The sequence below is a fragment of the Pocillopora verrucosa genome, chromosome 14 (genome assembly GCF_036669915.1).
Source record: "Pocillopora verrucosa isolate sample1 chromosome 14, ASM3666991v2, whole genome shotgun sequence".
Taxonomy (NCBI): domain Eukaryota; kingdom Metazoa; phylum Cnidaria; class Anthozoa; order Scleractinia; family Pocilloporidae; genus Pocillopora; species Pocillopora verrucosa.
The window spans coordinates 8,086,989-8,101,801 of NC_089325.1; the positions used below are offsets into that span (position 1 = coordinate 8,086,989).

Genomic DNA, 14,813 nt, shown 5'->3' on the forward strand with positions numbered 1-14,813 from the left:
TTTTCTTTTTCTTTATCATAAAGATGAGAAAAGAGATATGCTTCTGACGCATTTGTCATGTAGAAATGATGTCTTTTTCAGTGTCATCATACTTAGAAATAAACTGCTTTTTTAATATGATTGAATCTTTTGGATCAGATTATTATTTGTTTAAGCGGGGTTCGCCTAAAACACACTGTTGAATAAAAGTACAACGTATAAAACAGAAATATTATTATTGTGGTTAGAAAAAAATGGCACTATATATTGTATCCAATTGATTTGCACAAACAAAATTGAGTTAACATTTGGCCCATCTCTTTATTAGACTGTAACGAGTGTTAAGGGGATTTGAAAGGATCTATTCGAACTTTCATAAAATTAATTACATGGCTTTGAGTCGGTACATCAAACTGTTATTCTTTACTTTCTACATTGAGCCGAAGTATGCAATTTTTCCCTTTCACTTTCACAAACCATGTCCTTCTTATCGTCGTGCATAATAAATTAAGGTGATGGGCTGCCTAAACCCAAATGATTGACTGTTTTGATCTTTTGCTCTTTGATCTGGCGTGGAAAACGAAAATCTGTAGCAGATGATAGTATTTCTTCCATCAAAGAAAAGTTAATATAGAAAATTACATAAAACGCCTAAATCTTTTGTGCCAACAATAAAGGAGTAAAGGTGCTGTTTATATTCAATACATCATCCAGAAAATGGTACATTTCGATCAAGTGCAGTAAGCCGAATCACACGTCTCATACTACAAACGCTAACAACAATCGATTGTACAGCAAGCTGTGACTAAGACTGTCCTAAGGAGCACGATTCATGAACAAGGTGACAGTATGAGGCAAAACAGTCGAATAGGGGGTGCGAAATTTAGGGGTGTATCAGAAATTGGTGCAGGAGGGGTAATTAGATTAAGGCAGACCTACCTAGGGCCTCACGTGGGTTGAACAATTTAGCCACCATCTGTTGACTATTTAGTATTCTATTAGCCATAAACGACAGATGGCAACTGCATGCTAGAATCCCATGTGAAACGTTCCACAAAGAAGAGCGCTGCGGTTCGCGCAAGATTTGTTGTATTCTCTCTCCACTTGGCCCCATTGCTTAGTCTTGATTTGCAATGTGACTCTATTAATAACCTAAACACACAGCTGTGGTGCTGAGAGAAAAAAATGCTGCTGATTTAATTTGATTTTAAAAAGATTTAAATGGGTATAAATTCTGAGTGAACAAGAGAAGTTAAACACTCATTGAAGGGTGATCACTCGGTGCGAGCAAGCATCAACTCACATTCGAAAGAAAACTTGACCGCAGGATAATTACTGTTGAAACTTCTGACCACAAGGTATCAAACTCCAGATCGAACAACGCAATTTGTTTAAAACACAAATGTGCTAAACTACCAAACACTTAACTGTTTTAGGCTGCTCTACGATTTAACGTCTCGAAAGTCAAAACAAGGACGAGAAAAAGAAGCCTTATCGCGAAGGAAATGGCACATCTCGGTAGGTACATATTGTGCACTTTATAAGCAACTCCAAGGTCTCATTTTCACTCTACCTTCAAGCTTCCATCTCTTTGTATTTAAAGTTACAAGCCAAGGTGAACCCGTGGTTGTCTTTTCTAGTCTGATATTGTGAGTCAATTTACTAGTGAGGTAAGCACCAAGCAACTTTAAAATTAGAAGCAAAAATTGAACGAGGCTATGCAGCTAACTTGAGCTGTGTTACTAATATACGTGTAAGAGAAATATCTGTTATATTTCCCTACATTCTCAAAGCGTGTTTCAACTAGTTTCCTCCGTTAAACAAGCTAAGCTCGAGCGAAGGGAAATTTTAATCTTTTCTTCCAAGTCCTCGTGTTTTGTACACAAACGCTTCTTCGACTTTTGTTGCCCCCAGCGTGGTCTCAAAACTAACGCATTGTCTGGCAAACATAAATATCCGTACACATAACAGCAATTTGAAAATGAGCATTTCAAATTCTCCCACATTTCTTTCTCCGTGGAAGATTCTGTACGTTGTTTGTACAAGTCTTTTACACTGCCCGCTTGCGGAAAAGCAGGTTCAGTCTCGATACATACGCCGTCACGCCTTTTCAATAGAAGCATTCTCCCTTTTCAATACCTGTGTATGGTTAAATAAACGTATTTTGTTTAAATCTTTCATTGTAATTCAATCTTTGGTGAATGGATTCTTACTGAAAGACGACGTTTCTATGCGACAACGAAAAGGATACAGATCAAAAGCTTTCTCCGGAACATTGATTTAAACGGGACGGTCGCGACGAAAAAAAACTATGAACTACTTAACATACATCAAGGTTATAGCAAACAGTCATAACAGTATCTTTCTACGCATTTAAAAATTTCTCATTAAGCTTTCGCAGTAAGAGGCATCTTCACTAAGCATGAGATCGTAGCAGCGATAAAAATTTAGAAAGAAACAACTGTTCAATTACATACGGACGGGCTGACCTTCCTTTAATAACTGCAGTGCACTTGCACGAAAAGTGAAACGTTCAACTTAAGGTATTGTACTACTTACATTATAATAATAATAAAAATCAGATTTAAAGACATCCTTTCTCTTGTAAAATTCGCAGCCCCCTCAGCGATATGAAATATTAAAATCCTCTTCACTCCCTCAGGCACCATAGTATGGCGTTGAAAATTGCCTGTATGCAGGATAGATTTTGGCGCGACGTTAGAATGTTTGTATATTGCTCCTTGTTGTTATTACCCCATTTGTGTGTTTAATTAAGCACGGGCCATCAAAGATGATTTACGGTTTCTTAATTGTTGAGAAAACTAATTAACTGACCACTGCGAGAGAAAATAAATGTTAAACGAAAAGCAATTTACCTCAACACGGTCTAGATTCTCATTAGGACGTGCTAAAGCTTCGGAAAAGGAATAAAGGAAGTTACGAAAGACATTTTGAATTCATAAGTAAATTAAAAAACTATTAGGTCGTTTAAATTTTTCATCGCAGAAGCGTTTGCAAGAGGATTCCAGTTTTAAAATAAACTTTTTCTTCTCTCAATTCTGTCACGTGAAAGGCTCATCATAACAACACAAGTAGTGTTAATTTCATGGTTTTTAATTAAAAAAATCTGAATTGTGCTCGCGAAGCCTGAGGTATATAAGACAGGAATTGGTGAATCAGAAACTCATTTACACTCATTCTTATTCATTTTAACGAGTTCAGCAAACATTGGTCACCTTACATCTTGCATTACTATTTCAAACCATAATGCACTAAAAAGTCTCTCTGACCATTTTTTTTCTTTTTTTAATGACAGTGTTCGGTGATTGACACTTTTGGTTAGCATGCTTACGGCAATACCGGGATGTTTTTAATCCAATAAATAATCCGCGAAACTAATGTGGCTAGAAAAATTATATTATTAATGAAGAAATGAAAGGCATGTACGTTTTACATCAGTCCTCGAGTAATATGCAAGTATCTCAAAATTTTTCATCGCCATGGTGAGTCTTAAACAGATTAAAAGAGAAAAAAAAAAGAACAGCGAGAAACTAACGATCGTGTGTCTCTAAATATTGCCAAATACTGATCCTATCTTTTTCCTCTCTTACTTGATTGGTAAAAAGCTGAGTTGGCGTTAATCAGATAAAATTAAAAGTTAGAAAGGCCTCTAATGAACAGGTGAAATATTGAAGGTATCATTCTCAGTAACGACCAACCAGCCATGGTGAGATATTCACTTTAATGTTATTTCGTATAGCAGTCACAGAGTACAGCCTGAATGTGCAATTCCTGGGAATGTGAAGCTTTCCCTCTCGTCAATTCTTTTTAAAAACTATTTATTTCTTCATAATTAAGGTATTTACTTGGTTTGTTATTCTCTACTTAGTATTCCCTAATATTTATTCAATGAGCATTGTTTTTTTACCAGACCTGTTAATTAATATTTTACCATTTTTCTCCTTATTTGAATTATTCAAGACGAGTTTTCTTTATACTGCTTCGTAGGAACACATTTCCAAACATTTTCCAAACATATGTGAAACGTATGTTTGCATAAGTAGGCATGAGTTAATAACCTTTTGGCCATAAGCAGTTTTGCAATAGTTTTTTCGGTGGGCTTACACATTAAAATAAAAGACAAAGAAATATTTACATTTGTAGATATCGTTTACTTACCAGCACTTCAACTTTTTTGTACTCCATTACGTGACAAAAATCTAAAGACGAGTTACGTGACAGCACTGGTAAATTGTACTTGGGACTCGTGGATTATTAACTTCGCTCTATTGACAATGATAATTTTTCCAAATCTCTGGCTGTCTTTCGTTTCCATTTTGGTCCACCTCTCCTCGTCTTCAGTTTAGATAACATGGCTACTCTTCAAGAAGTCCTCTGGAAAGAGGAGTCACCGAAAAATACTTCAAAAGTTTATCAAAACAACATTGGTAGCCACGTTGTGAATGTATTTCCTTGGTTAACCATTCCTTCGTCACGGTTAACGAGCACAAATATGCTTGAAAAACGTATACAAACCTCCCTAATTTCTCTTTTATCCATTTCTGCGAAGCAATAGCTTAAAAGAAGATTTTCTCGTCCACAACAGCTAAACCTTTGACTGCCATTATCTGCATCTGTATAGCAATGTTGTGATGATGAAAGGTCACGTCACAACTCGACGCTTACATCCCGTAGATTTCCCGCCAAAACTAGCCGCTAATTCGTCACCATTCCCACTAGGAATGTTTTTTGACAGCCACAGAAAAGGACGAAATAGGCAATTTTGCCACTTTAAAAATCTAATAACGTGTAATGTCCATCTCTTCAAATTTCATATGTTCAGAAAAAAAGGCAAGAAGGTAAAAAAAACTTAAGTCTCTCTTAGTTAGAAATTTGACAAATCAAAACCTTATCTTTGTTCTCTTTATAAATTTTTCTTCGGCAGCGCCTTTTCTTTTTCAAAGTCATGGAGGGATTAATCAGCTTGGAGGACCCTTTGTAAACGGTCGACCTCTCCCAGATTACATTCGTCACCGTATCGTGCAACTTGCAGCCTGTGGGGTGCGACCGTGCGAGATTTCTCGCCGTCTGTTGGTTTCTCATGGCTGTGTCAGCAAAATCTTGGGCAGATTCTATGAGACAGGTTCCATTCGTCCAGGATCAATTGGAGGAAGCAAACCAAAGGTCGCTACTCCTCCGGTCGTAAGCAAGATTGTTCAGTACAAGCAACAAAATCCCACCATTTTTGCGTGGGAAATTCGGGATCGCCTTGTCGAAGAGGGTGTCTGTGATCGGGAAAACACTCCAAGCGTCAGTTCCATCAATCGCATCCTGAGAAACAAAGCTGCAGAAAGGGCTGCACAGTACGCAATGATTGAGCGTGAAAGACAACATTTGGCAAGTATATATGGCTTCCATCCATGGTCATCCATTTGTGACCCGAGTGTTCCGTGGTCTTGTCACGCTTTGCCTCAGCATGAAGATTTTTCACATCATGAGTACGAGAGACGGGGCATGGAACCTGCCCCTGGGATGTCACTCATGGCACCGTCAGAGAGTAGCAACAGTCACCAGGAGCACAGCGAAGGTAATTTAAAAGTGTGTTTGCACGAATCAGGCTATATGAGACAAAAATATAATTAATAAGATGTTGATGTATATTCGCAACTAAACGAAGGTGTAAAACAACTCCTTCTTCTCTTCCCCCCCCCCCCCCCAAAAAAAAAACATAACTCACATCTAGATCTTCAATTGCATGAACTACCCAATGGTTGCGTGTGCATTCAAACCAGTTGCGTTGAGCTTGAGCCCGCGATCAGAAAACGTCACCTCGTTCAAATTTTTCCCGAAAATTACGAAAAGAAACTAAACCAACTGCCTAGAGAATCCATCAGAATTTCCACACTAACTTTACTGTTTCTTGTGCTTTGACGAATTTTCAGTGAGGCTGAAAGAGGAAAATGACGAGGAGCAACGTGAGTCGCAGTATGCTACCAAAGAAAGAGAGGTCGTTAAAACAGAAAGAGATAAACCAATTCTTCACCGAACTGACATTGAGAATGATCATGAAGACGACCTGGATGAGTTTGAAACTAACATCCAAGAGACCAGCTTCCTTGATGACAACACTTTTAACAGCAAAAACATCAACAACAACAACAACAACAACTACAACAACAAAGACAACGAAAACGACACCCCTGAAACAGAGAGCAAAAATTTCAATAACAATTCAGAAAATACCTGCTACAACAGTGGAAGTGAAAGTGGCAAAGATGAAAACGATTCCCAAGCAAACCAGAAAAGAAAAATACGAAGAAACAGGACAACATTTTCTCCCGAACAACTGGAGATGCTTGAGAAGGAATTTGAAAAGTCGCATTACCCAGACGTAGCTACGAGAGAGGAGCTTGCAAATAAGATTGAAATGTCGGAAGCCCGTGTACAGGTTAGACTGAATCCTTTTAAAACATAACTGTAACTGTCCTTTTTCTCTTTAGATCTCATTAGTAATTCTTCTTATTGTCTGTCATACAATTTTTATAATGATAATTCGGAGGACTTGGTATTGGATCTACGAATAATCCCCTAGTCTGAATTTTTTCTCTATTCTCATCACTTTTCTGTTTAAAATAGTATTAATATTGTAAGGATAAATTCTGCTTTGCTCACTCATGGGAGTTTTAGGGGAAAGTCTAACTGTCCAAAATATTTTTCAGATTATCTGACAGATTGCAAACTGTACAAGAGAATCACATTGGAACGCTCTGCCAATATGCAGAACTTTCTAATGAAGCTATTCATTTCGTTCTGCATTTGACTTAAATGCACAAGCAACTACTCAGTAACTCTGCCACTCACAAGATATTTTGCTTGTTGCTTTTCAGGTCTGGTTCTCCAATCGTCGAGCCAAATGGCGTCGTCATCAGAAAATTAATAGCTTACCGCACATACGTCATTCACTGTTGGGTGGATGTTACCCTATGTGCACAGAATGTGACATGGCTGATCAACAGTGTACCATGATACCTGGTCCTTACAGTCCGCCGATGAACTCTCTGAGCCTTCTGTCACCGAACGCTGACCGAATAAGTTCATCGTCAACTTCCATATTAGGAGGTGAAAATGCTGTGAGATCTTGTTCACCCAAGGACTGCACTTGCTCGCGAGTTTGAGCTTGACTTTTTGTTAAAAATGAAATAGAATGGTGGTCCTATTTTGTAAATAGCTTCCAGGGGTTTTTCAGGTTTCTATGGTAATATTAGAGAAAATGTGTGCGTTTGGTTTTGCGATTTTATGGACAGCCTGATGATGCATTAGGTTTGCGATATCAGATTAATGTAAATACCAGGACGAAAAATAAAGCATTTCATTCCAAGTATGATTACGAAATTCCATTGAAAATTTCGCTTATGAGATTTTCAAAGAGTGACGCCAATTTATCCTAGACTAGTGTTTGTGATTCTTGTACAGAAATAAAGGGAATAAAAACTATGAAAATTTTCACACGTCTTTTGAAGTGTACGTTATTAATTTCCTTCGAGCAGCAGCGTTTCGCGGAGCCGCGAATAGTGTCAAGATCATGGACGCCTTGCCATAAAACTGTTCTTTGGCGCTTTAATTTGTCATAAGATATATAAAATTGTTGTAAAGGGTGTTTCAATCGAATTCGGTGAGGCCACCGTTTCCATTCTGTGGGATATCAGCACACTGACTCAACAACAACATACAGCCTGTCGTCGGATCATATGCGGATAATGATATGGATATTGGTGCCTCTAACAACTGAAAACGCAAATGGGCAAATGATAGGTAAATTCTTGCTACCTCTTGCTTGATTCCTCCAATTTCGAGTTTCATGCAAAATCACAAAGAAAATTAAAGTGTAACAGGTTGATCAGTGGCGCAAAATTTACAAAAAATTATAGAGGAGACTGTTCATGATCTATCAACTACCCCCTAGGTCGAAATTTCCCTAAACCAACATTCTCCTGCCTTCAAAGTCTACTGTTGTGGCCAATCATTTCGTATGGACACCTTCACCATAGCCTATTTTGCCTGCTGTTGCTTTACCCTCCATCTCTCACTCGAAGGTGAGGCCGATGGTAACCTGGGAGCGAGTCCTTAATCCATCATGGCGGGACAACAGATGGAAGTCGTAGTTGGAACCTATGAACAAGTTTTGGTCGGATTTGACGTTGTCGATGGAGAGGAAGAGCTTGAGGTAACTTTCACATGCTTAGAATTCCACAGAGAGAAGATTTCTTAAATAACAATTGAATTATTTTTGTGTTCATCGTCGAGCAGTATAGACTAAAACCGATCTTCGCGGAGAAAGAGCATGCGGGCTGTATCAAATGTGCCGCTAACAATGGCCAGTTTCTCGCGACTGGAAGCTCAGATGAAACGATAAGGTGAGTTAATACCATAATTAATTTTCAAATGTTAAGAGGGAGAAAAGATCAGAACAAGCGCTTGAAGTAGACTGCTGATCAGAGGTAGGTTCCAAGACCTCTTTGTTCCTCATGCTCTTTTCCATGGTGTAGCACCCAAGAGGAGAAACAGCTCTTCACCCTACAGGTCAACAATGGAATAACAATACCTGGTACACCATACTTACCAAGATAATATTAAGGAAAGATGAACAACTTTGTTACCGTATAGAAAATCAAGTCTAATATAGAAAATCAGCCTGTGAGGCCAAGGCCATTTTTTTGAAAACTCACTACCTACACAAGCCTCTCAAGTTTATAAAAGTTTTCATACGTTGCATAATTTTCCTTCAAATTGCACCATGTGCTTACATTATATTGTTTAAATTACGTCATTGTAATTACTAGACTTAAAAATTATGAGTAAAATTAAAACAAAATGGTAAACAAGTGTTCCACCTCTTTTTACTCTGACTTAGATTATACAATCTTAAGGATCACAAAGAGCTTGGTGCCTTAATGCAGCATGAGGGTATGTAGAAATGATTGAAAGCATTTTAAAGGTTTTAAAAAATTGCTAGCTCCTAGTTAAATCATGATCTTCAAGGTTTTTGTATGGTGTCGTAGCAAAAGTGGACTGCCCCCTATTGAAAATTTTGTTGTAATACAGTTCAATTCCTTCAGTCAACTGTAGCTACTGAATGGAATTCATTTTATGATCAGGGTTGTAAAAATAAGGTGGCAATTGGCACATTTCACTATCTACTCTGAGAGATGCATCAGTTACTCCTGGGGAGTGGCATTGAACCCTTAATGCCATGTATTCTATATCACAGTCTGGTCACTCAAAACCTTTCTGACAATCCTGTGTAATGTATAAAAGTAAACATGCCTTCTTTCTGTGAAGTCACTTGATGTTAGTGTGTAGAATTATAATGCCAAAGCAAACTTTAGAAAGCCTTTTGTATGTAATGTTTTAAAGGGAATGCTGTTTAATATATGTCATTAATACATTTCTACAACTTGCTAGGATATTCCTTTGATTCTTAAGGCAAAAAAGAGGCAAAATCTTGCATTTGCTTGCTAATTCATTAACAGTTGCAATATTGCAAATTCTTCTCTCCAGACAATCCTATTCCCACTGTCAATGGCCTCAGCTGTTGCATTTTCCCCCACCACCTTGGTCATTTTCATATTTTCACTAAGTCATAAGTATTGGTTAGTTTCATGTACTTGTTTTGTTATCCTCCAATGGAACAAAGCTCATAAAGAAAGAATGATACATGCACATAACTATTTGGTTTGTTTATTCTTAATACTCCTTTTGTTTATCATAGGCACAATAACATGTTTGACATTTCATAACAGTACTCATATGCTAAGTGCTAGTGAGGACAATACAATTTGTGTTTGGGAATGTCGTACATGGGAATGCCTTAAAACATTAAAAGGTCACAGGTAAATGTTTCTCAAAGTTGTTTCCACCTACATTTAGTCTCTACTGTACTTGGTGTAAGGCCAAGATAATTCTAAATTGTGTAAATGATTATTGATAAGTGTTAAATTGTGTAATAAATGTTAAAAAAGTTCTTAAGTCAAAGGAAACAGTTCATTTCTAACCTTTTCTGAAGACCTGAATAAATATATGATGAACTGAAGTCCAGGCCTTCACATTGTGTAGACCAATGCTTTAGCACTGAGTTAATATGAACTAGATGTAGCAACCAATGTCAGCTATTTTCAGTGACTGGGCTCCAAAATTTGTAATCTTTCTTGTTCTGTTTCTTGTCCAAACCTTTACTAATGAGCAGTCAAAGTCTTAAACTTCAAATTTACAGTACAAGGATTTTTACAGAAACTTTGACCTAGTGAAGGAGAAGTGAAAATTGATCCTCCATATATTTTATTACCTTCAAAATTTAAAACAAAAGGGCTTAATTCACCTTCATTAATCATGATAGCTCTGTAACTAATCATGGTACAATTGTCTGTAAAGCAATGATTTAATGGAAAAAATTTATACTTTTCCCAGGGGCCATGTAAATTCAGTTTCTGTACATCCCTCTGGAAGACTGGCTCTCTCTGTTTCTAAAGACAAAACATTAAGGTATTGTATTAAAGTAAAACAGATATTATCACTTTATTTGACTTACAAATTGCATCAAGACAACTTTCTAAGTATACTTATAACTCTCAAGTAAGTCATTACAAGGCCTTGGTAAAGTTCTGGTATCTCCAAACAATCTTTCCTTTTATCTCTTTATTTCAACTAATGCTTTTCCAATAAAGAGTCAAGGAACCTTTACTATGAAGATAAACAAAATTGATATGATATTCCTTGGATGCCACTGATTTCATTTAAATCTGAATTTCAATTGGAAAACAACCTTATAGCCAATGTTTTGATGAGACTGCTCAGTTCATTTAAACTGAAATATTGCATACTACATTCTGCTAATAATTAAACCACCCTGCACAGTTTTTGCCACATTATGCATAGAGCTTCAATTTCTTTTGAGGCATTTCACCTTTACTAAAGGTACTTTTTATTAAGCAAATAACATTTTTTTCAAACAGAACATGGAATCTTGTGACTGGAAAATCAGCCTATGTCACCAATATCAAAGAAGGTATGCTATTACATATTATTAATCTTTTGTTAGAGCCCTGCTTTCCCTTACCCTGTCAGTTATTTTGGGTGTACAAACTTTCATTTATTTATTTGTTTGTTCCCTGGGACTCCAGCTGCCTTACAGGTTAAGTGGTCCCCTGCAGGAGACAGCTATGCTGTTGCTATTGGAACAAAAGTAGTTGTTTACAAACTTGCAGTAAGTTTACTCAGACTCTAAGTATACTTTATGGCTCATTCAAAAGGCAGCAAGCATGCACATACATTCAGACATGGAATGAAGCTTTTGAATTTTGAAATGTGGCAAAGGCAGCAGTGATCAATCCACTAGACTTATTTAATGTTGAATTGCCTCAATTTTATTCTATTATTTGGCCTAGCTTCCCAATAACTTTCCCCAAAATTCAATTGGTATAATATCTTACCAAAAAATTAGAAACTAGCTCCAGTTTAAATATCTTTTTTTTTTTTTCTATGTTCCATTCTCATTCAAAAAAAATTTTAACATCATTCTTTATTTTTATCATATTTAGACAGCTGCCTTATCTTTTACAATGGAGTTCTCCAGATATGTGTTGGCTTTGGAGTTTCTCTCGGTAAGAGAACAATACTTTGTAGTGTTTGATATGGCAGTTAGATTATTTGATCTTAAAGAACTACACTGTACTGTGCAGTAGAAAAACATTTCTGTTATTTTTAACCATCTTAGGAAAATATCCTGGCTGCAGGTGGAGAATTTGAAGGAATAAGAATATTGGATATTGAAAAGGAAGTGTGTCTTCAGACAGTGAAAGGACATGAAAGCAGGTGAAGAACTTAAATTACCCATAGAAAGTACATGTAAGAAATGCAGTCAGGTAGACCAAGACAATATTGTCTTACAGGTTGTCTGTTTTCCGGCTTTTGAGCCTTGAGTTTCATAATCCTTTTACCCCAAAGACATGAGAGCTAATCTTAATTGTCAATTAACATTCACTTCTACATGTATGTGCTGAAATGGAAAGAATTTGATGCTTCATCAATGCAGTGTCCATTTCCTAAATTTTGTTCATCATTCTGTTTACTGGTCTTGTAAATTGTAAGGAGAATATGGCATAGATCTCTTGTGGTAACGTGAAATTCAATTTTGTTTATATTGCCTTCTTCAAAGAATACCCTTTTTGACTTGCTGCATACATTACATTCCTTTCATGAACCCAGATACCCACTTAAATATGTGATTCTTTATTTAACGCGAGTTTAAGTCCTAATCCACTGTCCAGTTGACAAGAATTTAAATTGGTTGCGAGCTTGATATAGTGCCAAATTCCCCTTAAATTGTGTCTAAGAAAAGATATGCACCCTTGATGGGAGAATTGCTAATCGCATCTTGCTCATCGAAGGTTTAAATCGAGTTACTGCAGCGCCAGTGGTAGCGGTATGAATGTAGTAACTTTAAATTGGCATGTCTTTCTAGGATAAAAGATCTCTGCATGACAGACGATTTGCTGAAAGAGGAAACTGGGCGTTTGGTTTTGTTTTCGACGTCATCCGATGGAGATTTAAGAGGCTGGGCTTTCAACCCTGAAAACGTAAGAATTTACCTTCTTTCGAGTGAGTCTTGAAATCTCTATCTCCAACTGACTTGTTTTTCTATCCATATGTGAAGTTTGAAGAAGATGCTAAGCTTGTAGCGAGGTATCAAGTACCTGGAAGACCAACATGTCTAACGGTCGTGGGCAGGCGATCGGTACCTGCTGCGGCAAAATCTGAGCTGGAGACAAAAGCTGTGGAGTCCGAGCAACCTACAAAAGTGAAGAAGAAAAAGGAAAAAGGAAAGAATGAAAGAAGAACCACAAGTGTTTCAGGTATTTCGGTTCCATGGCAAATCATATGCAAGCATTGAGGTTTTTAAAATAACTCATCGCTGCTTCATTTTTTTTTTTTGATTGACTAAGACGATAGCTGAGAATAAAAACATGTTTTTGAATAAAGTATTTAGGATTTTCTTAGGAAACCTTACAAGATTTCTAAGACAGTCCTTGCCTAGATTAGCACCAGCTATCTGCGGGCCAGACTAGCTGTAGCTTCTATTTTGAGAATGAAAAATAGAGAACGTTGTTATTGTTCTTGTTATTTTAGAAATTTACAGCTACCTGTTTCGTTTCTCTTTAGCTGACGAGCCCAAAAAGAAAAAGAACAGAACAAAGAAGAGGAGAAGGTCCGCTAAGAAACGAGGCGATTCCGGTCTTAAAACGACAGAGGGATTTAGCGGCACCAATGAAAAAACTAAAGATGAAACTGAAATGGTGGAAGGAACTGAAAACGGACAAAGCGATGGTAGTAATTCTAGTGGGGAAGACGAATGAAGTCAAAGAAAAGCGTGGGATTTACTTTATATTGATACACTCAGTAAAAGGATTCAGTAAAAGGTCGTGGTCAAACACTTCTACGAGCGAGGAAACATGCGCGCTATGGGTTCGCCCTATGTGCATCTCACTGCACTGCTGCCCTGGCTCAGTTGTCTGTGTTCCTGTTATCGAGGATTAGTCTGTCTTGAGCTGAAAAGACCTTGATGCTCAGCTAATCGAAAAAGTACGATTAAGTTTGGTTAAAATCTACTCCGTGTGCTCTCTAACCATGAGGTGTAAAGATCACTCTAAAAGGTGGAAAATCTGAAATCCCGTATGGTTAATTCAAACCTTATATGTGAAAAGGCAGACAGCCGCCAAGAAGAGTGGCAAGAAGAGTTGCGCTTAAATTAATGGCCTGGCCAGATACGATCAGTATTTTCCGTCCATCACTCAAAGAAATGCCTCGGTGGTAAATCTACACCAAGCAGTGAATTATTAAAATGGAGATCTGCTCCATGACAATTTTAGCCTCGTGATAAATACGAATGAACTAGCGTGCGTAGCGAAGGAGATTATTCGCATGATGGCATAATCGGTAAGGGGGTTTGTTAACCGCGGAAAGAATGAGAAGAAGCGATTGACATCTCTAGACACTTCGTGGTTCTTACGAGAAATAGTTTTCCGCTCTTTATTGTATAAAGACTATGAATAAACCAGTTTTCCCATGCGTTGTGTGGTATGAGATACTATGAACTTAACACAGAGACAGTAATTGTTGATTTACGTTTTAGCTTTGGGCTGAAAATTATTTTACGGAGAAATGTTATTTATTATCTTTCTCTCTTTCCCCTTTTCTTTGACTTTTTTTTTAATCCCATCAAGATCGCAGATTATTAGGTATTTCTCAAAGCCTGTTCAAGAGTCTTGGTTGAGGGGACGAGTGACATAGCTAAGGAAAGCGCTTGGCAGGTGCTAAGGGAGGCGAAAATTCGTCCTCCCACTTTTTTGCTTTTCTGCACTGAATGAGGTGCTGTTGCAGTTCTTGCCTATTAAAAGTTGCAATTCTTGGCTATTTTTGCAATTCTTGCCTATCACAAGTTATTTGCGTCCTCTGTCGGGTATTAAGTTGTAGCAATAATTCTTGTTTTTTCTAAACTCTTACTAAGTGTCAGAGTCCAGTCAGCTCTGTATGGTGTCCAGAGCGCGGGCACAGCGAGAGCTTTAAAATGCCGTGCAATCGGGGTGGCCTTAACGTTTCTCTTTCCTTTACCGGAACCTTAACTTACCGGTAAACAGCATTGAGGTCAGTTTTATTTTTATTTATTTATTTTATTTTATTTTATTTTTTTTGTCTCGCAACTACTCGCTTGCTTTCTGGCCCTACTAATCTTGTCTTTCCCTCAAAAACTTTTCCCAGAGTTCTTCGGTTCCGTGGTCCTT

At 37.4% G+C, this 14,813-nt stretch overlaps 2 protein-coding genes across 2 annotated transcripts; both read left to right on the plus strand.

Moving 5' to 3' along the window:
* Window positions 1–1,179: 1,179 nt before the first annotated feature.
* LOC131776471 (paired box protein Pax-6-like) lies at window positions 1,180–7,459 on the plus strand. Its single transcript, XM_059092655.2, has 5 exons — window positions 1,180–1,337; window positions 1,416–1,497; window positions 4,925–5,566; window positions 5,922–6,427; window positions 6,867–7,459. The coding sequence occupies exons 2-5, from the start codon at window positions 1,485–1,487 to the stop codon at window positions 7,152–7,154; spliced, it is 1,449 nt and encodes a 482-aa protein (XP_058948638.1). The 5' UTR covers window positions 1,180–1,337; window positions 1,416–1,484; the 3' UTR covers window positions 7,155–7,459.
* A 637-nt stretch (window positions 7,460–8,096) lies between these two features.
* Window positions 8,097–14,092, plus strand: LOC131776504 (p21-activated protein kinase-interacting protein 1-like). Its single transcript, XM_059092701.2, has 12 exons — window positions 8,097–8,203; window positions 8,287–8,393; window positions 8,891–8,943; window positions 9,749–9,869; window positions 10,444–10,518; window positions 10,989–11,041; window positions 11,157–11,239; window positions 11,574–11,636; window positions 11,750–11,847; window positions 12,497–12,611; window positions 12,689–12,887; window positions 13,195–14,092. Exons 1-12 carry the CDS (start codon window positions 8,114–8,116, stop codon window positions 13,386–13,388), a joined length of 1,251 nt encoding a protein of 416 aa, XP_058948684.2. The 5' UTR covers window positions 8,097–8,113; the 3' UTR covers window positions 13,389–14,092.
* The last annotated feature ends 721 nt before the right edge of the window (window positions 14,093–14,813 follow it).